Here is a 22,976-nt window from a genome sequence, read left to right as displayed (position 1 = left end):
GAAGGGCAGCAACGGCTCACAATTCAAAGTGTCTACAGATAACAATAAACAGGGCCACCTACTGTCAAATAGGGCATTAAAGGCCTTGGACTGCACCCACGCCGAGGTGTCGTTGCCGTTCTCAGCTCTCACTTGCAGGACCACATTCTTGTAGTAAGGCTGGATGGTCACACTGAAGTCACACTCGGTCCTGGTCGTGAGGACACAGTTCTCAACGGGTGTCCACTTCGCGTCTGTGTTGTTACTACAAAAAAATTTAAATCAACAGGATGGGATTATAAGTGGAGAGACGGTGGGAAATTTGGCTTTTTACAGAAGGACATTCAACTGGTCAACAGATAAACACACACACACACACACAACAATAGAACTAAAAAACAAATTAAAATTCCAACTTGGCAGTCCCAGTCCCAGTGAGGTGCTATACGGGCACATTGGCGTTGGCCCCCCCAGTCGTGTTTTGTGACCCCCTCCTGCTGTCTGAAAGTCCTGTGTTGGTGGATCAATGAGTGGGCGGGTAGCATTGTTCATAATGGCACTTAGTTTTGCTCTACTCCCTCCAGGGGGTCCAGAGTGCATCCCATTACTGAGCCTGCCCTTTTCCTCACTTTGGTGGTCCTCTGTTCAAGTGATGTTACTGTATATTGACCAGAGTTGTAGAAGATGTGAAGGAAGTCACTTTCTGCATTGACAGAACACAGTCTCCTAGTGAAAGACAGAAAACGAGAGAGGAGAGGAAAGGGGAGCAGGCTATGTTCCAAGACCACTCTGACCTGTCATTAACGTGGACCCCCAAGTAGTGCACCCGGCCCACATTCCCTCCTTGACTGGACACAGATCAATAACCGGCTCATTATTTTTGCAGACAATTCTCAATGCAAGTCCGGTATTTCTGAAAATCACATGACCTGCTGTGACATTTATAGTCCGAGGTGTCCGACAGGCCTGTTCCTCGTGGAGCTCCACTGTTGCTCACACCCACTGCAGGCTGCCTGACAGATAAGACACTCCATGATCCAGGACACCAAGGGTCACCCCCATGTGGGTCTCTGACTTCACCCCTTACCAGGGATGGTACTGAAGTGCTGGAGAAATCAAAAAACACCATCGTCACAGTGTGGCCAGCTCTGCCCAGCAGACAGATAACTGCATCCCCCCAGGAGAACTGCAGTGGGTCCAGGTGGTCTACCACAAGAGGACTCCTTCTGTCCAGGACTAGTCTTCCAAAGGTCTTCATGAGGCCGCTGGTCTGCAGTCACTGGGTCAGGAGGCGCCTGCCTTTTGTGGAATTGGAACAGTGCAGGCTGTGGTGGGCTGGCGCCCTGCCCGGGGTTTGTTTCCTGCCTTGTGCCCTGTGTTGACCCGCGACCCTGTGGTAAGGATATAACTGGTTGGATGGAACAGTGCAGGATGTTTTTCACAGCGATGGTACTTAGGCAGCCTTAGTGGCAGCATGGCCAGGTTGGTCAGCACAGGCTTTAAGAACTCGAGGTCCGACTCCATCTGCTCCCAAAGCTTTTCCACTGTTTTCCAGCTATGGACAGCCCATACCGATGGTCACTGGCCATTCCAGTTGATGTAGTAGAGACTGGTCAATGAAAGAAGGTGGAAGTGGGAGGGAAAATCTTTTTAAAAATCGGTTCATGGTGTTAGCTTTGTGCACATCTCCTTCCAGCACCCGCGTCCTGGATTGCTCGAGTCCGGTAATTATACCCAATCATTTCCGCACATCTGCCATGTTATTCCGAGTGAGTTTGTTTTCTATCTTAGCTTTGTGAGCTTCCTGTCCTTCACTCAGAGCCTTCACTGCCCAGGTGGTATTACAGGTTGCCATCTAATAGCAGGCTTCTAGCTGGGAAGACAGTGCACCAGGCTGTGGTCAGATCTGCCTAAAGGTGCCAGCAGGTTCCACTTAAAGACATCTTTAACATCTGAATAGAGCAGGAGCAGCTTGGGATTTACGCGGGTGGAACATCACACAAGAAGAAAGAAGAGCTGGCTGCACCGACAGCAGGCCCATTCAGAACTGCCGATTCCTATCGTGCCTTTTACCGTATTTACCACAAAATAACCAGTCGATAAACACAGACACACATACATGGACGCAAACAGCAAACCTCAACACGAGCAGTGGGCGCTGAACAGAAATGGGATCAGCACGTTAGGCGCAGCGGACACATCTGAAGATGGCAACTGGCCTGTCGGCTTATTGTGAAAAGAGACAGTTGACTGGAGAGGCTGTGCAAAAGGTGTTGGGAGGCGTCTGCTAACCACTGAGTCGCCCATCTGTTAAACTGACCACAGCAATAAGGCCTCCAAAGATGAGGGGAGCTCAAAGCTGAAAACCCAGGCCATTTACTCCACGTCAGGGTCACGGGGGAGATGTTTGTCAAAGTCAAGGATTATGTGTGCGTCTGCTGTCATGGATACCGGAAAATAAAGGCTGGGGGCGGGGCCATCATGGTAGCCCCACCTCCTTGGGTTCCACTCATAACACACACACACACGGGATTAAAGGAAAGAGTGATACAGAATCAGAAAACACAACAGGATAAATAAATAATAATAAACAACTTGAATTAAAACATAACAGGATAAAATAAATAAATAAATAAATAATAATAAACAAATTAAAACATAACAGGATAAAATAAATAAATAAATAAATAATAATAAACAAATTAAAACATAACAGGATAACAGGCACCAAAGAGCAAATAAACAAAACAAAACTGAATGAAGGACCGGAGCCAAGCGGACATAAAACAAGAAGCTTCTCGAAATTCATGTCTGCAGAGCCAATCCAAGAGGCCTTGGGTGCCAATTCAGAATGGCCAGTTAACCTGCCTGGCACGTCTTCAAGGACTGTGGGACACATGAAGAACAAGCGGGCTCAGGACTGAGACCACCGAGCACCTGAAATTAAGCCGCGGGTACGCGCTTTCCATTCACACTTACATCTTATACTCTACGTGATAATTGACAGGGCCCTGCAGGTCAGGTGACGCATCCCAGTGCAGCACGCTTTTCAAATTCACAGACGTAATGGTGACATTCGTGGGCTCTCGTAGCTCGGAGAAACCTGGAGGGGCAGAGAGAGAGAGAGAGATGGGCAGGTCAGTCACTGAAAATGTCAGCATTTATGCCAGTCACTCATCAACATGTGCTTAGGCAGACTCTGGTCACAGGTGCCATGTTACAGTTTCACCCAGTGGTGACCTTGGCTGTAATGCCGCTCATAACTCCACACAACGATAGTTGCACATCATCATCATCATCATCAGGTCAGTGGCCATTTTCTAGGTTTACACAGAAGGCGGTTTGTCCCTCATTCTCCATGGGCACCGTGGTCCTTACTGATGTACAAGTGTTGTCATCTCCACCTGTAGTCATAATGCTTTGATTTAATTAGTGTACAAATATTCTGAGAAAGTGTGAGGTTAATGATAAGAACTCAGTATTTCCATTACTAGATTTCCGATCTTCTTATACAATACGCTGCCATGGCTGTTTGTGTGTCTGTCCAGGATGTTAAATCACCAGTAGCTCGTTTGACCGACTGACCTGAAATTTGGTCCACATATACTACGCGACGTCTACTGTCTGCTTTCGGGGTGATGATTGACCTCCAAGGTTATTCCTCTTTTTATTTATTTTATTTTATTGTAGAATTGACTCTCGACAGCTGCCAGCAGGGTGGCAGATATGTACGGGCGCCGTTCTCATCCCTACCACCTTCGCCATCACTTCCCCTTCCTCTTCACATCTTAAATCATTCTTGAGGCAGACTGAAGTGCCGGCTTAAGTGAAAAATTAAAGAAAATGTACTAAGTACTTACGCAGTGGTAGCGCTGCTGCCTCGCAGTTAGGAGACCCGTCTGTGTTCGCTTCCCAGGTCCTCCCTGCGTGGAGTTTGCATGTTCTCCCCGTGTCTGCGTGGGTTTCCTCCCACAATCCAAAGACATGCAGGTTAGGGGGATTGGCGACTCTAAATTGGCCCTGGTGTGTGCTTGGTGTGTTTGTGTGTGTCCTGTGGTGGGCTGGCACCCTGCCCAGGGTTGGTTCCTGCCTTGTGCCCTGTGTTGGCTGAGATTGGCTCCAGCAGACCCCCGTGACCCTGTATTCGGATTCAGCGGGTTAGAAAATGGATGGATGGATACTAAGTACTTACCACACACACACACTGACTTGATCAGTTTTAAGTTTTAGAAGCGGGCCGCTAGGGTGGAGAGAAGAAGAGCAGCTCAGGAAACAGCAGGCGCATCGACCTCTGAGCAAACGAATGAGAAAGAAAGAGGAGGAAAACTAGGAATGGTCAAGTCAAGTGGATTCACTGCACGCCATCGCTCTGGTTTGTCATACGTACATTTTGTGGTGTAACACTTAGCGTCTTAACAACAAGCAGTAACGTTCACCTCATTAATGGTTTTCTGTCTTTTAACACTGAAACATCTTTTTCCTCACAGATGCTTTTAAAAAAACCAATCATAGTGTGAGTCGAGAGCCAACGAGTGACACCACTGGGGCAGAACTCAACACCCCGGTTAGGGGACGGCCTGTCCACACGTGGCGCGGCTCTCGAGGTTTCCAGTTCGTCTAACGCCTCAGCTCCAGATGAGCGGCTGACCAGCAGTCTGCTCTTTGTTTAAATGGCTCCATTGTTTCACGTCATCATTTTTTTCAGAGCACGACGTGACGTGACACAGGTCTTTTTGTCCCCTTTGAGTACAGACAATAATGTTCACTTAAATCAGGGCTGGCACCAGGACACAAGCGGGGGGTTAAATTCTGATGGGGTGCCGAGACTACCCAGGCGGAGTTTTACGTTCACTTTCAGCCTATCTGATAAACAGCTCGGTAACGACTAACGTTAAGCATTAATAAAATCTGCTCGAGTCTTTAAATGACCTCTCGTCAAATTAAACACACTACTTGTACGACCTTCTCCAGTGTTTACAAATTCACTACGTTGAAATAACCCAAGGTGTGGGGAAGAAATGGCACACACAGACACAACGGTTCACAGAAGGACGGCACCTTAGCTCGGTTGTGACGAGGACTCACGTTAACCCCTGTGATCGGCGACTGCTAAAGTGTTTGAAGTGGGCACCAGTTCTGCCCCTGCATGCACTGGCAGTTAAAGTACGTGTACCACCACCACGTACCGTCACTCTGCTCCACAGGCAACCCGTGTTTAGAAACGCCATCTGTAATTTCATCGTCCTATCGGACCTCCAAAGAGTCCCCCACCTGCACTCCACACTGTGTCCCACTTCTGTGTATCAGCGAGCTGTCGGACGTCCGCTGATGAAGTCCGTCTGGCTGTCTACAATTCTGAGGGATGGCGTGTCTTTTCTAGTCCAGCCTATCAGGTTGCTCAGCTCAGCCCCTCGTAGTTTCTCTGTTTCCTGACAGGTCGCTGCAGTGGCCATAGATGTTGAGAAATGTGCTACAGGAGGAATACTCATCTGTGAGGACTCAGCTAAACATCAAATCAAATCGACAGACAAGACTTTTCCACACTCATTCCTTCTTGTACCTTTAAAATGGGAAATGGAGGGAGAATGAGAGGTCACACTGCACTGAAAGGCCCTCTTCATCCAAAATGGAGGGGGTGATGTCCTGTTTAATCTCGGAGTTGTGTATCCAGCAGGGGGCGCTAGCTCCCTTGTTGGAAGGAGTTCTTTTAAATAAACCTGAATCTGTACAGACAGGATATTAAAAGGCGCCACCCCTGTCTCAGTGATACGGCGGTAAGAAATCACACAGGTGAAGTAACTCCGCTTTCTTTAATGACGGCTTACGCTGCACAACAGACGAAGGAAGCCATGACAGGAACCCAGTTTGGGAGTGGGGGCCCGACGTGTAGAGTCTGCCGTTTTCGTGGCTGCGTTGGAAGGATTTTCTGGATCGGATGACGTTACCAAATCCGTCCATCAGCTTCAAAGGCCAATGTGCCAAGGCTTTCTACTCTTCCTTCACGTGTCGGCCCCCACGTCGGTGAATCCTGCCATTCCAAACAAGGCACAGGGCACAGAGTTTCATGCCGACTTTGACACACAGAGTTAGAATACAATGCCCATTTCGCAGTTTGTCCCTAACTTGTCTTGTCTTAAAATGCCTGCCTAGCAGTTCTTATTTGGTGAACTCTGCGTCAACTGTGCATGTGAGTAGAAAAAGTCAGATTTCTAAAATATAAGAGGACAGCGACGTATTAAACTTCTGTCACAGCTTGTACTTCATATTAATGAAAGCTCAGAGCATGAAGGAACTCAAGTTCTACACACCTACAGGTCCTCCTGCATTACTAGTCTATCATCCTTAAATCGCTACTTCACTGCCAACTCCGGAGCCAACAGTGCCAGTCCTGAACTCTCCATACTGACCCTCCAACACGAGGCCAAATAATCCAAATAAACTGGAGTGAATGGGGAGAACATGCAGGCAATACACAGATAACGATCAGGCGGGAGACGTGCATCTCTGTGAGCAACAGCGCCAAGCACTGCGCCATCTTTAATAAGCAATGTGACCCGAGAGTTTTAGAATCTGAATCGGGTATGTGGACAGATTTAAAGAAAGTCTAGAAGACTAGAATCGCCATGAAGAAGTGGACCAGGCAGCACTTCCCATGATGCACGCTGCACCCTGTAAAACAGCAGGAGGGCGTGAAGGTTAAGGCACTGCAGTGAAAGCCCCAAGGATGCCAGCTCAACTCCTGCCTCTGCCTCACTGTGTGACCCTGAGCGCGTCCCTTAAGCTCTTCACAAATCTCTGCAAACCTGTATGTCACCATCAACTAAATGTAACATAATAAAAGATGGCGTGAGTGTGTGTGTGCATGCAGAGCGGGCTCTGTGCCAAACTGGCATCCTGCCATGTGTCCAATGCAAACATGACTGGCGAGTTCTCACAATGGAGGGTGGTGTAGTGCAAGGATTTCGTCACCTCAGTTCCTGAGCACTCGAGAGAGAGAGTGACAAACAGCACGTCACCACCCTCCTGTGCCATATCAGTACGTAATTTATGAGGCCCCCATAGCAACCATCACAATCAACTTTCAGGTTATAAATTGTAAGAGTGATCAAGTGTAACAAGTACCAGAAGAGTTCAGTGCCACCGGGCACCACATGGGTATATAGAAATGACTCGTCCCTTGTTTGTCCACTCCCAGGTGACTTGGTGACCGGCCGTGTATGGCACTCAGGGCCTGTGCGTAGTGATGACTTGAAGGGAACTGAAATGGTCCGAATACTGGACGAGGGGGAATCTTCAAGATACGGCCGGTGGTCTGGCTTACTGCACCCGATGTCACATAAAAAACGGGCTTCAGTGGGCTCGGCGAGTTTACATGACGGTGGTGTGAAGGCCTGTGACTGCATTACAAGGCCCACTGGCTGCCACTTAAATAGCGGATCACTTAACACACCAAACCTTTTGGCATCCGAACCCGGTGGGATTATCAAATTGGGGCCCATTTTACTCGCCCATGTTTTTCCTGAGGTCACTTTTCTTGTTGCGCCAATTTTCCACAATGGAGGGTCGACCTTTTAGCTACGAGGCATTCACTTCATACACATTTGGTAAGGCAGGATCAAGACCTCCAAGGGACCCAGGGGGTCGAAGCTCAGAAGAGTCCACCTCGCCCTGACACGTGCATATCCTCACGCATGATGAAAATATGCCAAGAATAAACCAGGAAAGGGCATCACTGGGAGGTCTGCCCTTCTAACAAGTCAAGAAATGTGAGGATTTTTTGGTCTCATCTTTAAATGCTGAACTCCGTCTTTTCTTTTTTCTGTGGACCCCTCTGAACTGGGGTCAGGTGATCATCCTCTCACATGCAAAAAAGGCGACTAACGCAGGTTTGGTGTCAAAGGGCTTCCTGGCGGAAAAAGTCTACTCTGATATTTCAAAATCTGCTTGGGGGGCAGTTTGTCAACCTGGGCAACCCTAAAACACAGCACTTTAACTGGCACCACTGCCCCTGTGAAGTTTGCTCTCTCAATTTACCCCAAATATTGACAATCAATGACGGGCAGCGCTGAATAGTAAAGGATGGCAGAGCTCCCCACTCACGTGCTTATTAGGGAACTGTGGGTGTTAATGAAGCAGGGGTGCAGTTGTGGGGGTCCCCTGTGGCTGTGGGCTTTACTACAACCAATTTCACAACCAGCCCACCATTTTTTACTTTTATTTGATCTCATTGTTTGCCAAAAAAGTGTGAAGATCCAATGTACGACTTCCCTTGTGCTTTAGCCAATCAGAACAATAGAATTACTTTTTACTTTAACTTCATGATTTCTCTTTGTTTGAGTCGGCCTCCATTCACATTCTCTGTGCCACAAAAGCTGACCCATTAATTTATTATTTATATATATACACACACACACTATTAGCCCCCTTCCTGATTTCTTATTCTTTTGCATGTTTGTCACACAAAATGTTTCTGATCATCAAACACATGTAACCATTAGTCAAATATAACACAAATAAACACAAAATACAGTTTTTAATTGATGGTTTTTATTATTTAGGGAGAAAGAAAATCCAAACCTACATGGCCCTGTGTGAAAAAGTAACTGCCCCCTGAACCTAATAACTGGTTGGGCCACCCTTAGCAGCAATAACTGCAATCAAGCGTTTGTGATAACTTGCAATGAGTCTTTTATGCATTTTATGCATCTGCATTTTGTGTTTACTTGTGTTATATTTGACTAATGGTTAAATGTGTTTGATGATCAGAAACATTTTGTGTGACAAACATGCAAAAGAATAAGAAATCAGGAAGGGGGCAAATAGTTTTTCACACCACTGTATGTATGTATGTATGTGTATATATATATATATATTTTTTTATACAATAACGGGCACTAGAACAGTAGTGCATAAACATTTGTATGAACAGACGATATTAAATGGCAAGGGACCTTGTATGTGGCTGTAATATGCGTCACTGTATTGTGTGCCTTTAATTTAATACTGGTTTGTATTTCCGTGAAATGCCTGTAATTTTGTCTGACAGTAATACAGTGGAACCTCAGTTCACGACCATAATTCGTTCCAAGACTCTGGTTGCAACCTGATTTGGTCGTGAACCGAAGTAATTTCCTCCATAGGATTGTATGTAAATACAATTAATCTGTTCCAGACCGTATGATCTATATGTAACTATATATATTTTTATGTTTTTAAGCACACAAATATAGTTAACTATACCATAGAAAGCACAGCGTAATAGTAAACTAAATGTAAAAACATTGAATAACACTAAGAGAACCTTGAACAGCAGAGAAAACTAACACTGCAAGAATTTGCATTACAACAATGTACTTTTTTAATGAGTTTTAAGTGCTTGTGTGTGTTTAATAAACAACCAAGAAAAGTAACATTACAACAATGTCACGTTGTGTGCGCTGTGTGTGTGTCTGCACAGGAAGAGACTGAACACGTGCCGTGTGACCCAGCGCATGCGCACTTCACCAGAAGACACGGACACCTGGACGCACATAGGGGTTTTATTAAAGAGGATATATTACAATATATATATTTGCAAAAATCTGTGGGTGTTGTGTGTAGAATTCTGAAGAAAAAAAGAATTTAATCCATTTTGGAATAAGGCTGTGACATAACAAAATGTGGAAAAAGTGATGAAGCGCTGTGAATACTTTCTGGATACACTGTATATATATATATATATATATATATATTTATATATACAGTACACATATATACACACACACATACTTTTTAAAAACCACGCTTATATTAAGTTAAAAAGTAAAGAATAAGTCTCTCATACATCACTCGTAAAATAAAACGTGGCTGCTTTTGCTAAGATTTTAAGAAGTGTTTTTTGAATATTGATTGATGAAAAGTACCCACACTTTATTTTACGAGTGATGTATGAGAGACTTATTCTTTACTTTTTAACGTAATATAAGCGTGGTTTTTAAAAAGTATTTTATATATATATATATTTTATTTTCAGCTTTTTCATTTTGGGCTTCTTTTAGTATCATTTTGTAATCAATATCTTAACACTTTAATATTTCTATCTGTTACTAGCGTCATCTATTGGTGAAATCTTGAACTATTCTTCATATGAAAATTTCATTTCTTAATTAACATATATTAACTGATCAATTAGTGAAACTGATTATTGATTCATGTATCGTCATCGGAAGTGAGTGAGTGTGCAGAGTTTCAAGTCATTTGGACAGTATATATCAATTACAAGATTTGTACCAGACAACAACAGACAACAAACAGGTGAAGTTCAAAGAAGCCTGGTAATAATAAAAATGGCCAGACGACAGCTAAATGGTAAGGAATTAAGACTTAAATGGCCTCCCACTGCACTCCATTAATGTGGGGAGTGACATCCTTTACAACGCCTGCGACTCTGATGGTCAGTGTGGTGTGCCGGTCAGTCAAGGAACAGGACGTCAAGAGAGGCCAAGCTGATTAACAAGGGGGCTCAGTTACGGGACGGTACTGGAGCAGAGGATGAAGTAAACCTGACAACCAATACCGGCCCTCATCATCTCCCTGAGGCACCAACATGAAGGACTCAAGAAACACGACTGGCGCTTCTTCACACTAAATGGCAGTACATCTTTATAGCGCCTTGCTGTGACTGGGGCTGCTCTTTATCTTCAGCCAAGTCGAGGCTCTCTCTCTTTTTAGTAATTGTTACGTTTTGTTTAATTAAGCCTCTATAAAAATCCACTGATTCCCCTCGGGATGAATAAAGTAATTTGTTAGCCAGATAAGTCACTTTCAGAACTATAAAACATATCTGGCAGTTTAAAAGTTATTTTTATGTACAAATAATTCATCTTTGATTGCCAGAACTCTGATCTGTCTCTCTATAAGGTGATCACTCTTGCCAAGAGGAGTAACTGAAATCCCAAAAACAAAACTCACACTCCATCCAGGAAAATGTTAAAAATCACCTGACTGGTGAAAGCCTGTCTGTCTGTAATGAGCAGCGCGTCTTCATGGTGTGAACCTACTGGGTCACCAATTTGTTTAAGCAACGCCAGAATCAAACGGAAACGACTTCCAGCATCGCACGTAATGCAATCGATTCCACAGACGTCAAGGTATCGAGCAGATTGCTTCATCCTAACGGGAGTTACAACGGAATATCGGGGGCCTCGAATCTCCCTTTACATATAACGTATATTAATATGACAAACATATTCAACCTCAAAAGGACTGAACTTTATGCACAGGCCGTGTCCGAGTTCCCTTTTAAGACGGCCAATTCTGTGCATTCTCCCTGAAGAACCTTTCTGTTTAGTTTTCCATCACTTTATATCGGCTACCTGGCTGACAGCTCAGCCAATCAGTCTTCACTCCATCGTGCCCGCTGTGCTGGAAGCCATTAGTTGACTGCGGAGGCACCACGTCCAGCGTTCGTGTGCAGTACATACATACATACATAAAACAACAGATTTTTGCCAAGAATAAAAAGGCAATTTGCAGCCATGTCAGGATCTGTTTAGATAGATTGATGAGATGGATGGATACTTTATTAATCCCAAGGGAACCCTAACCCAGTTTAGTGCGCTCATATTGAAATACGGGCATCTAGTGGGAATGAAACGGACCTCCATTAACGCACAAGTCATCTGTGATGTCAAGATGGGGCTGGCAGACATCACGTCTCCATGACCCTGGTGAGCCTGAGAGTCACAAGCTGGTCCAGAGGTCATCTTGACAGACGGAGGCGGACGTCCTGCACTGTGACACTTTGTTAGCTCAGCTCCTGACAGGAGCTTCAGTGTGTGACAACTCGTTAGACATTTTTAGGTCTGCTTCTGTAACCCCAGAATTTCCTTTGGGATTAAAGCAGTTTCTATCTAAATTCTCTTTTTAAAAAGTGATTGGGTTTCACATTTAATTAAAATAGAAATACAACAGGATTTGCACACAATACGCTATCTGACAAATTTATGAAGTACAGAAAGGAATGGAGGACCTGCAGATTCACTCATTTTCATTCAATTCAACGTTCAGTCACTGTGGGGTGATAAACTTGCCCACAAAATCAACGCTAATAACATTAACATGAGGCATTAGGGTAACGGCAATCACCCTGGAAATTATTACCACGACTGCTGCTGGTAATTAAAGCAACGAACGCCACGGTCCAGAGACACGGAGGTTAGCTGAGCTGGCCGCAGTGTGTGTGTGTGTGTGTGCGCTCACCCCGAGGTGGACTGTTGTCCTGTTGTTCCTCCCTGCACTCACCCTACCCTGAATAAGCAGCTTATGACGATGGATGGACCTGTAAATGTGACACTCAAGAAATGTCCCACTAGAAGAACAAACATCAGGCCTTAAAACAGGCGAATTCTGAGGGAAGTGAATTGAAGTTCGCTCGGTGATAGCAGCACATCCCAAGAACACGTGATTGGGGTCTTCAGTGAGCCGACCCTCTTATTTGAAGAAATTCTAAAGCGTTTTTTTATTGTTGTTCAAACATGAAACGCTTCCCGTCTCTTTGCCGTTTCCTTTTTTTAAGGGAATAACCCAAACAGAAACGGTACTTTTGTATGTGGTTTCTGAATCGAGGACAGGACTACTGACCCACAATTGGGAGGCCAGGCCGATATTCAATTCAAAAATTCATTCCTATGAGGACTTGGGTTTCTCATTTATGAGGTGCACTGATTTCTCCTCACGTTTCTATTTAACAATATTTTTAATTAAAATAAATAAATCTTTAATGAGCACACAACCGGATAACTGGCCTGCCGTTTATGCGGTACGAGATTCCCCAATTTCATGTGCCGTTGCTCCACATTAGTCTCCAATGGCTTGATTCTATCATAACCTTTTGTTATCGCCGTTCTGCATTGAAACAGAAGAACTAACCATGGAGGTAGCAGCATATCGACGTATCGACGGTACGTTAAAGATAATCGCCACTGAAGACTTCTCTTGCCTCTCGCTGGAAATCTCTCGATTTCTTTTCCCCTTCTGTCAGGAAGTCTTCCCTTTTAAGTCCAATCCTTCTGTTGTTGCCAATGGCATCTACCCGCGCGGCACGTGGCTCCAATAGGAATTCACCAGGCTGATACGGTGGAGCACTTTAACAAACTGTTAAAAACTCATTACTGTAACATGGCCTTCTCATAACTTCATCTTAGTTTAACCCTGATACTCAGTATATTCAATTCATGATCTTTACTATTCATGGTGGCTCTAAAATCCGTACTGACGCCTACTCTCTCTTCTGTTTCTTTTCCCAGTTTTCTGTGGTGGCGACCTGCGCCATCATCGTCTAATCAAAGCACCCTGATGTTGATGGATTAAAGGCCTGAAGTCCACATGACCGTCAGCATCAAGACCTTCCACGAGGACCATAAATCCAAGAGAACTGTTTCATTTATGTGAGGTAGAATGCCCAGAGGGGGCTGGGTGGTCTCGTGGCCTCGGACCCCCCACAGATTTTATTTTTTTTCTCCAGCCGTCTGGAGTTTTTTTTTTTTGTTTTTTTCTGTCCTCCCTGGCCATCAGACCACCTTGGTCTTAATCTATGTTGATTAGTGTCATCTTATTCCAATTCTTACTTTGTCTCTCATTTCTCTTTTCTTCATCATGTAAAGCAGGTTGAGCTCCATTATTTGTATGAAAATGTGCTACAGAAATACATGTTGCTGTTATATTGTTACAATGACGATCCAGCTGGCCCGAGAGCGGATGAGCCTGGACGTGGTCACCACCTTAGTCAAGAGCTGCCCACCTTCGTAATGCTATTGGTGCTCCTGCCTCACCTGCTGCTCCTCATGGGCTCCTTTATCTTTCTGTCGTCGCTCTCAGTGTCAACGGGTTGTGCTGTGGGGTGGGAGCCGAGCATCGCGTTTTATTTTATTGTAATTGTTGTCAGGATGGATTTTGTTTCCCTTTAAAATGTTTTGATTAGCAAAAAAAAAAAAAAAGAAAATCATTGTGGTATCCCTTTCTTTAATTCCCCCTTTTCTATGTGGTCAGCGCCCCTCATTATATCCAAATGCTGGTGATGAGCAATGCACAGGGCAGACAGCATCGAATGGCAAAGGGGAGCCACAACTTGAGCACCACATTCACCTGCCCGCTCATCAAGAGGCCTCAACGTTTCCTACAGATTTCCAATAGCTGTAAAGTCACTGCTCCCCTCTTTAGCATCGAATCTTGATGGCACCCGAGTCCACACCATGCACTGCTCACTGTCACCATTCAGATACGGGCCTGAGGTGCAGCAGTTAAGGCTTTGCGCTTCAAACCCTGCTATTGACACTGTGTGACCACGAGCAAGTCACTTCACTTCACCTGCCAGACCTCCAAACCAACACCGAAAGGAAACCAGTGGTACTGCGAATATTGCAAGTCGCCTTAGATAAAAGGCATCACCCAAATAAATAAATGTACATACAATGAAGAGAGCAAACCTTACAAAAATGGTGGATTAAAAAGGAAACAGCAAAATAAACGTAACAATTTAAAGTAATTGCACTGAAGACAAATATGTCATCAGTGGGTACAACGGCCCAAAGGCATGTGGATTGGGTGAACTGGTGTGTGTGTGTGTGTGTGTGACTGCCACTCTGCCCAGCTGCTGCTCCTGCCTTGCACTCTCTGGTTGCTGGGATCGGCTCCAGTGCAACAGGGCCCTGCCCTGGAAAAACAGCTAATTAAAACGGATGGATGACTAAACAGTGAGATCAGGTCCACGTAAGAATGACACACAGCTTGCGAAACTGGTTAAAGTAAAAACTGAATTCATACCTATCCAACATTTTTAACCAAATTCTGAAAGTAATTACCATAACCTGACATTTCTGAGTTGAAACAAAAAAGCAGTTTGATTACATGAAGAATTTTCCCTTCGGCAAATCCAGTGTTGTTTATCGAAGTCATAAGGGACAAAAACAAAACCTGCAGCCGTCGGGGGTCCATAAGGCCTGACCTGGAGAACCACTGCCTTGTCGCTAAACATTCCTCCCGTATTTCTAGTTCAACTGTCAATTCTGCTGGTTTCGCTCTATAAAGTGTGCCGTGGTGGTGTCTCCTCTATGACGGCTCTTTCATCAAATGATCAGTCCGCACATTTCCTAACGCCGCCTCCATTAAACGTTGCCTCCCGTAGCCCCCGTTTCAGCCCTCACAGACCGCAGTGCCCTCCATTGAAACCCACAGATTCGACCGGCGTCCTGAAAAGTGTCGCCGATCGTCGCGGCCCACGGCCCTGATTAATCACCACCAAGATGCCGTCGGCGCTGAAATGAGGAAGTTCCGTCCGGGAAAAGCTAAACGCGACAGACGCCGAGCGAGAGTCTTGGTACGTAAAGAGCCATTCCTACCGCTCCACACTCTCAGAATTCCAAAAAAGGTTTACCTCGAAAAGCTTCATTGACAAGCAGCAATACCCAGAAAACTGACTTCGACACCATCTTCGCTCAGTTCCACAGGGCGTCTTCGTCGTCCTTGATTTCCATTCTGTACAAAACTTTCCCAGATACGAGCAGACCCGCTCTCCGCCTCTAATGCCTGTCTGCCTCAGGAGCGCCGCGCAGGCGTAGCACACACGCGCAGTCAGAGAGGCGCACGCGCACTGCCTCCTTGGGAATTCCCTCCCGCTCTAGGATTTGAGGCTCGGGGAATCCGGGGACTTTCAGGCAAAACTCGCGAGACACCTCAGCGCCAAACACTGGATATGAAAAAGAAAAAGAAGACAAAATGAGCGAGAGTTAGAATTAGGAACAACTTCAGGATCATCATCGTAACTATGAACGTTATGAAGTTCCATTTGGCTCCGTGAGGCTGTTAAAGAAAACGAGGAACAGCAATAAAAACATCCGGGTCAGCGTGAGAGCCCCTTAGCGCGCTTTACACTGTTAATGTGCTACTTTTTAAACTTTATTGTATAGTGCCTTTCTCATCCATATATCTGTCTATACTGAATGTGTTACATAGCGTCCTTCCTATCTATCTATCTATCTATCTATCTATCTATCTATCTATCTATCTATCTATCATCAATCGTGCCTTTCATATCTATTATGTCAGCTCTCAGATCTATCATATAGTGCCTTTCACAACTATCTATCCATAATATAACACCTTTCATATCTATCTATCTATCTATCTGGCCTTGCACCCTCTGCTAGCTGGGGTAGGCTCCAATACCCCCACTACCCTGGTCTGGATTAAGCAGATTAGAAAATGACAATGACATATCTGTCTATGCTGCATCTATTATATAGTGCCTTTCACATTGATTTATCAGTCTTTCTTTCATATAGTGCCTTTCAGATCTCTGTCTATTTTCAAATTATGCATTTTATCCTTACAGTTTGGTGCCAAGCAGCCCTCAACGGGCCAACATATTTCTCCACCCACTCACTTGCACCGCTCTCTGACTTACTGGGTGAATTGGGCACCTGTATCTGAGATGTGTGAAGCTCCCAGTGCCCCCCATACGTAGTCCCCATTGGCATTCAAAGTCCACACAGATGGCGCCCAAGACAAGAGTTAAACCCGTGACCCTGAGGCTAGGAGGTGGCCTCACTACCCACCATTCATTGTTTAAATGCGGTGGTCCAAGATGGGAAACGTGGCGTAAGACACAGCCTAACTGATTCAGTGGCTGAACAGTATGAGAAACATAAAATAATGGGCTGGCATTGTGGCATTTCACTGAGCAACCTTGATGTTTAAAAATAGGACCATCCAGAAAGTTGGCATCATTTGAAACAAAAATGAAGGCAAAGATGTTGCCAGGTGTGGCATCAGTTAATGGGCATGAATGGATGCTCTGCCTTCTGCCCGATGCTGCTGGGACAGGCCTCGTCAGTGAAGACCATCAACTGGATTAAGCCCATTCCTGAGTTCATAAGTGTACCCCACAAATGGGTGAGACTGGCAGCTAATTTAATGAGCTCACTTCAGGACTGGTCCCCTAAAAGATGCCACACTTTGCAACTAGAAAGGTCACATGAAAATGGACTCCCACAAAACAGCCACCAGTTTTCATGTCATTTCATGAAGTTCTTGAACCACATAACTGCATTTTTTTTGTGCCCATGCAGACTTGCAAACATGGCATTTCAGAGGTCAGCTGTAAGGATTCTGGTGCTTCACCGCTAGAGTGCGTAGTTCATAAATAAAATGATTTCCTGTGCAGCCTTGTGCCTTCTCCACAATTCTTAGCTCCTGCTTTGTCACATGACCTGTCCCAGGGTGCTACTGGAGATCCACAAATCTTAAACCCCACCCATAACCCAGGCACCGCCCACTATACACTCTGACCAAAGCCTTAAGTACATCTCATTGGGTTAGTGCCACCTAGGGTCACATGATGGCCCAATTCTTGAACTCTGGGCCACTCAGCAGTCCCTTGGTCCTTCTCAAGTACCACTCAGAGGGTCTGGAGGGCCGTGAAGGAGACTTGAACTTGTGTCCACCTAATGTCATCCTTCAGTGACTGCCCTGGCATGTACTTTGGCATTGAACACAGGCCTTGAAATGTGTCTAATCATGCCAAGTTTAAGTCCCAAATCTGTCTTTTGTCCTGCAGATGAACCCACCAGGCCACCTTCTTCCCTAATTCATGCTCTCTGTGCCAGCTTATCTAGAAGGGCTTGCTGTCAGCCATGACTTCCCTGAATTTTTAAAGTCTGAAAGAACGAGATGTTCAAATGCATGACTAAGTAGGACACTTCAAGCAGAGCTTTGTGTGGCACAGTGGTTAAAAACCCTGCCTGGCTGCTGTGCAGACCCGGGTTCAAGTCCTAGTCGTTGCTTCTGTGCCACGTGTGAGTTTCAATGATGACTCTGACTTGGCCCTGCAAGTGTGTCATGTGACGCACTGGCATCCCATCCAAGGTTGGGCTCTAACTGCCATAAATCTATATTTGCAAACAGAAGGCAGCTCTAACTTGGTTGGGTTGAGTGCCCTGTGAAGGACTGGCATCCTTTCCTTGGATGCGTCATGCCCTCATGGTTAGGCATGCTAGTCATTGTGGCAGATTTGCATATCAAATAAATTCAAACCCAGGGTGCCAGCTTTCATTTTTTCCTCAGGCACTCTGGTTCTTCTCCCACATTCCCTCAGAAATGCTGGTTAAGTTAACTGGTGGTTACAAACTGGTCCTGTGTGTGTGTGTGTGCACGCGCTGGACTGGCGCTCCCTGCAGGCTTGTCCAGCGATGCCAAGATAGACTCTGGCCTCCAACCCCAATACTGCCAAGGCCTGAACAGGGTTAAGCAGGTTGAATGATACATGGCAGCATATAAAATAAAGGACGCAGAGTGGCACAGTTGGTCAGTGCTGCTACTGCTCAGACTTAGCTCCCCGTGTTCTAGTCCTGTGCCCGGGTTCCATCTATGTGGAGTTTGCGTGTTCTCCCCATTTTTTGCAGGGCCATTTAGTAATGCCATTTAGGGCAATTAAACACTCGTGCCTCAGAAGTGGCACAGTAGGTGTGTGTGTGAATGGGCCCTGTGTAGGACTGGCACTCTGTCCAGAGTTGCTTCCTAACTATTGCCCAAGTCTGGACCCCCCACACCTCTTAATGTGAATAAGCAGGTTTGAGAAGTATAGGGCTTGTAATATAATGGACTGGTGCCCACTTTGTGCCCGGTTACGATGAGATCAGCTCCTATTCACTTTAATGTCTGCCTGCCCAGGTCAATTCAATTTTAGAAACCTGATCAGAGATCATTGGGTAAACCCTGGGGAGGCTGCCAGTCCAGTCTATGGCACAGTCCCGCTTACAGGGCACAATTTCAGTTCACTTGTTGCTGTGAGGGGTCTGTGGTTAACACACTGAGAAAACCAGCCAGTCCAGTCCACCCATTTCCCCTGTGATGGTCTCCACTAATTCATGCCCAGGGTCTGCTGTGGGCTCCTCTCCTGGTGGGCTGGTCCTGGTGTACAAATCATGATGCCACTTACCCACACGACTACCTCACAACCCTGACTGGCACCTAGCGTTCCAGAGTGGCAGGTTTCTGCTCCCAAGCCCTCACTTTGCCTCTGTGGGACCCTCATTTTGTGATGTTACTCTTTTGATGACCACCCATACCTACTGGCAATATATGAAGCTGGTGATGCCAACTGACCAGTAAATCGACATCATCTTCTTCTGTACAGGTAGGTGGTGAGCAGCAGGTGAAAGCAGAGGTGGCTATGATGGGGACCCACCAGTCAGGGTGGCAGCACCTGTTTATGGACGTTGTGGCAGACTGTGGTGGTGAATTGGCCAGTTTAAAGTCACCAGTTAATGTCACCCACATGTATTTGGCAGGTCTGATAGACAGAAAAGATGACAATGCAGGCACAACTCCACTCAGATAGTGACTGGCATGGGACTTGAAAGCAGGACATGGCAGCTGCCCAATCTACTGTGCCACTGGACCTTACAGTAACTTCATAAAGCCACCGTTATGGCCCCGTGCCAGCCTACTAGTCATGGCAGACATAGATTACAAATAACACTACAGCATATAACATTTCCATCAAGTGCATTTCATTGCCAGCATACTTCATTGTCAGTTTAATGAGGGTACAACACTGGAGGGTACAACAAGCCCAGTAAAGGGGGTGTCTGTCACCAGTCCTCTTTGAATTGCCAGTCATTCTGTTAGTGCAGACAACAAGCAATCTCCACTCGGGCAGAGGCACCTGTGTGGCAGAGAACTGATCCACTGTGCCACTCTAACCTAACACTGAAAAGGCCACTTAGTCGAGTTCAGAGTCCCGGTGCCACAGGGAGAACATGCAAAGTCCAAGGAGACAGCTGGGTGTGGGCTTCGGTCCTAGGAATCTGGATAAGCAGTGTGCCACTTTTACATGGCACTGTATAAACAATATCAAACCCACTCAATGCAGTTCTGGGTCATGGGGTGGGGGGGCTGGAGCCTATCATGGCAGCTGAATATAGCGCCCTCTATAGCACACATTGAGAACAAGAACAACCAGACTCCCAACTTGAGCCACAACAGATTCAGATTACAAATAAAACTGTTTAAAGTGTCAATATAGCGCCTTTCATAGCCACTATATTTCAATGCCACTCTAATAAGAACTCCAAAGGCTGTTTCCCAGAGCCAGGGTATTTCCTGCTAGTCAGGGTCACGGGCCGCATCAAGGGGTCCAGAGCAGGAAGTTGTCCTTAGAAGGATGCCAGTCCTCTGTTTGGCACTCACTTCACCCTGAAGTAGCCAGTCATCCTGCATGTCTCAAACAAAACTAGTAATGCAGACACAAAGGGCAAACTCCGCACTGGCATGGACTTGGCACTGGTGTGGCAGGAGCCTTGTTCACTGTGCCCATTTAATGGAGTTCAGGGTCCAAGTGCCAGGGCCTGTAAGGTGGTTTAGAGCCCACACTCAGTCAGACTGGTATGAATTTGTAAAGTGGAAGGAAACCCACATGGCACAAGGAGAACATGCAACCTTCACACTGACAACTGGGCATGAGGTTCAGTGTCAGAAAGATGGACCCAAAAGGCAGCAGCACTGACCACTGTGCCACTTGCGTCACAGGGGGCTGGAGCCTCTCCTGGTAGCTGAATATAGTGTGGCGCCTTCTATAGTATACACTGTGAACAAACTCTTTCTAAGACTCTCAACCTGGTCCTACTGGTCTTGGTAGATTCAGGTTACAAATCAAACTGATTTAAAATTCTATAAAGCGCCTTTCATAACCTGTACATTTCAATGCCACTCTAATAACGTCACAGCTGTGGGCACCACATACATTCAAAGGCTGCTCCCAAAGTCCAGGAGATTTCCTGCTACGCAAACCCAGTTAGTCCAAAGCAAGTCATGCCAGTCCAAATAGATGCCAGTCCTCTACATGGCACACGCCTGCACTCATGTCATTTGGAATCCCCAGTCGCCCTGAATGACTCAAACAAAACTCCCAATGCAGACCCAAAGGGCAACCTCCACTCAGGTAGGACTTGAACCCAGGACTTGGCACTTGTGTGGCAGAAGATTTCTCTGCTATGCCACTGGAGTATAATATTTTAAAGCCCACTTAATGGAGTTCAGGGTCCCGGTGTGACAGGGACACCAGGAGGACATCCAGACTGCACGCAGGCATTGTGTTTGGTCACTGTGCCACTTTTACACACCATGCCAAACCCGTTAGTTCAATTTCAGGTGACAGAGGGCTCGTGCCCATCTTGGCAGCTGAGTATTGTGCCTTCTAGGTAGCACTTTATTTTCATCAACACCTACAGCATACATTGTCAGCATACTCGGGGAGGCAGCGATTGTTTACGGAGATTGTGGTACGGGCTGTGGTGGTGGAGTGGCCAGAGTGTCATGTTGGTGGTGTAACAAAAAAAAACAAAAAAAAACACAACAATGCCAACTCCGTTCTGATAGTGACTGGTGTCGTGTGGGACCTGAACCCAGGACTGGGCAGCTGCCTGATCTACTGTGCCAACAGCATGTAACATTCTGAAGTCACCTTCTCGGTCAAAGTTCCAGTGCCAGCGGCTATTTGGGGTCTACACTCACTGATGTGGGCATACTTACAGTCACCAATGTGGCTGGACCACAAAGAAAACACACAACAACCCCATGGTGGGCATGGGGTTCAACATCAGGATGTGGGATCCACGAGGCAGCAACACTAACCACTGTGCCACTGTCATATTCCACTTAACATGTGATGTCATACCTGCTTAGTGCCCATCTCAGGGTCACCAGACTGCCTGTCCTTACACATAAAACTGTTTACTGTCTCTATATAGCGCCTTTTGTAGCCAGTGCATTACAATGCTGCCACTATAATAAAGTCACAGTCGTGGGCACCACGGACCTCCAGAGGCGGCACCCAAAGTCCACGGGACGTCCTGCTAGTCGGGGTCCAGAACAGGAGCGGCCCACGACATGGCGCTGACTTTAAACCGAAGCCCCTCCCGTCATCCTAACCTGTACGTCTGCCTGGAGGGGAGATTCGCATTTCTGTCTCATAATCTCCCCCGAAGCACGTGCTCGCTCCGTGCGGCCATCACCGGACGTCTTGGTGTTGTTGCTGCAGCCCCCCGTCATTCGCCGCCCCCGAGTGTCCCCTTCAGCGCGTTTTTTGCTCCATCCTGCCATAGACGGACGGCTCGGCGACTTTTCGTTTTTTCCTCGCAGGTTTACCTGAGTCGCGCGCAGTTTAAGTCGTCGACCCTCGAACGGGGTGGGTGATGGGGACTTGAATGCCACCGTAAGGCGCTAAAGAGGGCAGTCGGAGCGGCACACCCACCTCGTCCAGCGTCTCCGGCCGCCACGCCGTCATTTCTTCCCGCAGCTCCACTTCTGGCGCTCGAGGTCTCCGCGCAGCCGCCGTCGCCTTCTCGGCTCGGGAAGGCAGGAAAGAAAGTGCGGGGGCCGCGACTGTTAGTCACGCGTCTTATCTGTCATCGCACTTGCAGTTTTTGACAAACACGCGACTCCGGGGCTTTTGACAGTATGGAGGACGGAGACGACTTGATTGTCTTTTTGTCGGCGTGTTTTATTAATTGGAAATATTCCACCTTAACATTAGGACCCCATTTCATCCAGGTTTCTCAAGCCGGATCACCCGCAACGTCTGGGGGTCCTAAAACAGCAGGTCAGACGTCCCGCACTCTCTCATCGTAACCTCACCTGATACCCCAGTCCTCTCACCTGACTCACTGATCCCTAAATGGTCAGCCACCTCACAAGATCCCGTTTTCCTCCTTCTTGTGGGCGCTACGAGGGCCGAGGATGGCGATCGGAGGTCGACTGTAAATCGATCAGAGGCGCAGATTCAACTTCACCTCCGCCGTCCTTCTAGCTTGCTACACCGGGTGGGAAAAAGAGAAGGGGCATTTGACGGGGCAAAGCTTGCTATATTTTAAACCTGGGTATACATTGGCGCCCACTTTGCGGTTTTCACTCCATGGCACTGTCAGATGTAACGTCAGGGCGTCATTGAAGTCGCAGCCTTG

At 46.5% G+C, this 22,976-nt stretch overlaps 1 protein-coding gene across 2 annotated transcripts in view; it reads right to left on the bottom strand.

Annotated features, from left to right (window-relative positions):
* The window catches only part of LOC120524102 (interleukin-10 receptor subunit beta-like), a 28,145-nt gene extending 5,764 nt beyond the window's left edge, over nt 1-22,381 (bottom strand). The window contains exons 1-4 of one of the 2 annotated variants that reach the window (XM_039745971.1): nt 22,268-22,381; nt 15,392-15,703; nt 2,959-3,082; nt 63-244 (exon numbers count right to left, since the gene is read on the bottom strand). In XM_039745971.1, coding sequence (XP_039601905.1) covers nt 63-244; nt 2,959-3,082; nt 15,392-15,446 — 361 coding nt within the window. In that variant the 5' untranslated portion in view covers nt 15,447-15,703; nt 22,268-22,381. Of the gene's footprint in view, nt 1-62; nt 245-2,958; nt 3,083-15,391; nt 15,704-22,161; nt 22,245-22,267 lie in introns of those variants that run through there. The other variant, XM_039745972.1, reaches the window with a different exon arrangement.
* Between the last annotated feature and the right edge of the window lie 595 nt (nt 22,382-22,976).

Source organism: Polypterus senegalus, chromosome 2 (genome assembly GCF_016835505.1).
Source record: "Polypterus senegalus isolate Bchr_013 chromosome 2, ASM1683550v1, whole genome shotgun sequence".
Taxonomy (NCBI): Eukaryota; Metazoa; Chordata; class Cladistia; order Polypteriformes; family Polypteridae; genus Polypterus; species Polypterus senegalus.
This window is presented reverse-complemented; position numbering and strand designations above follow the sequence as displayed.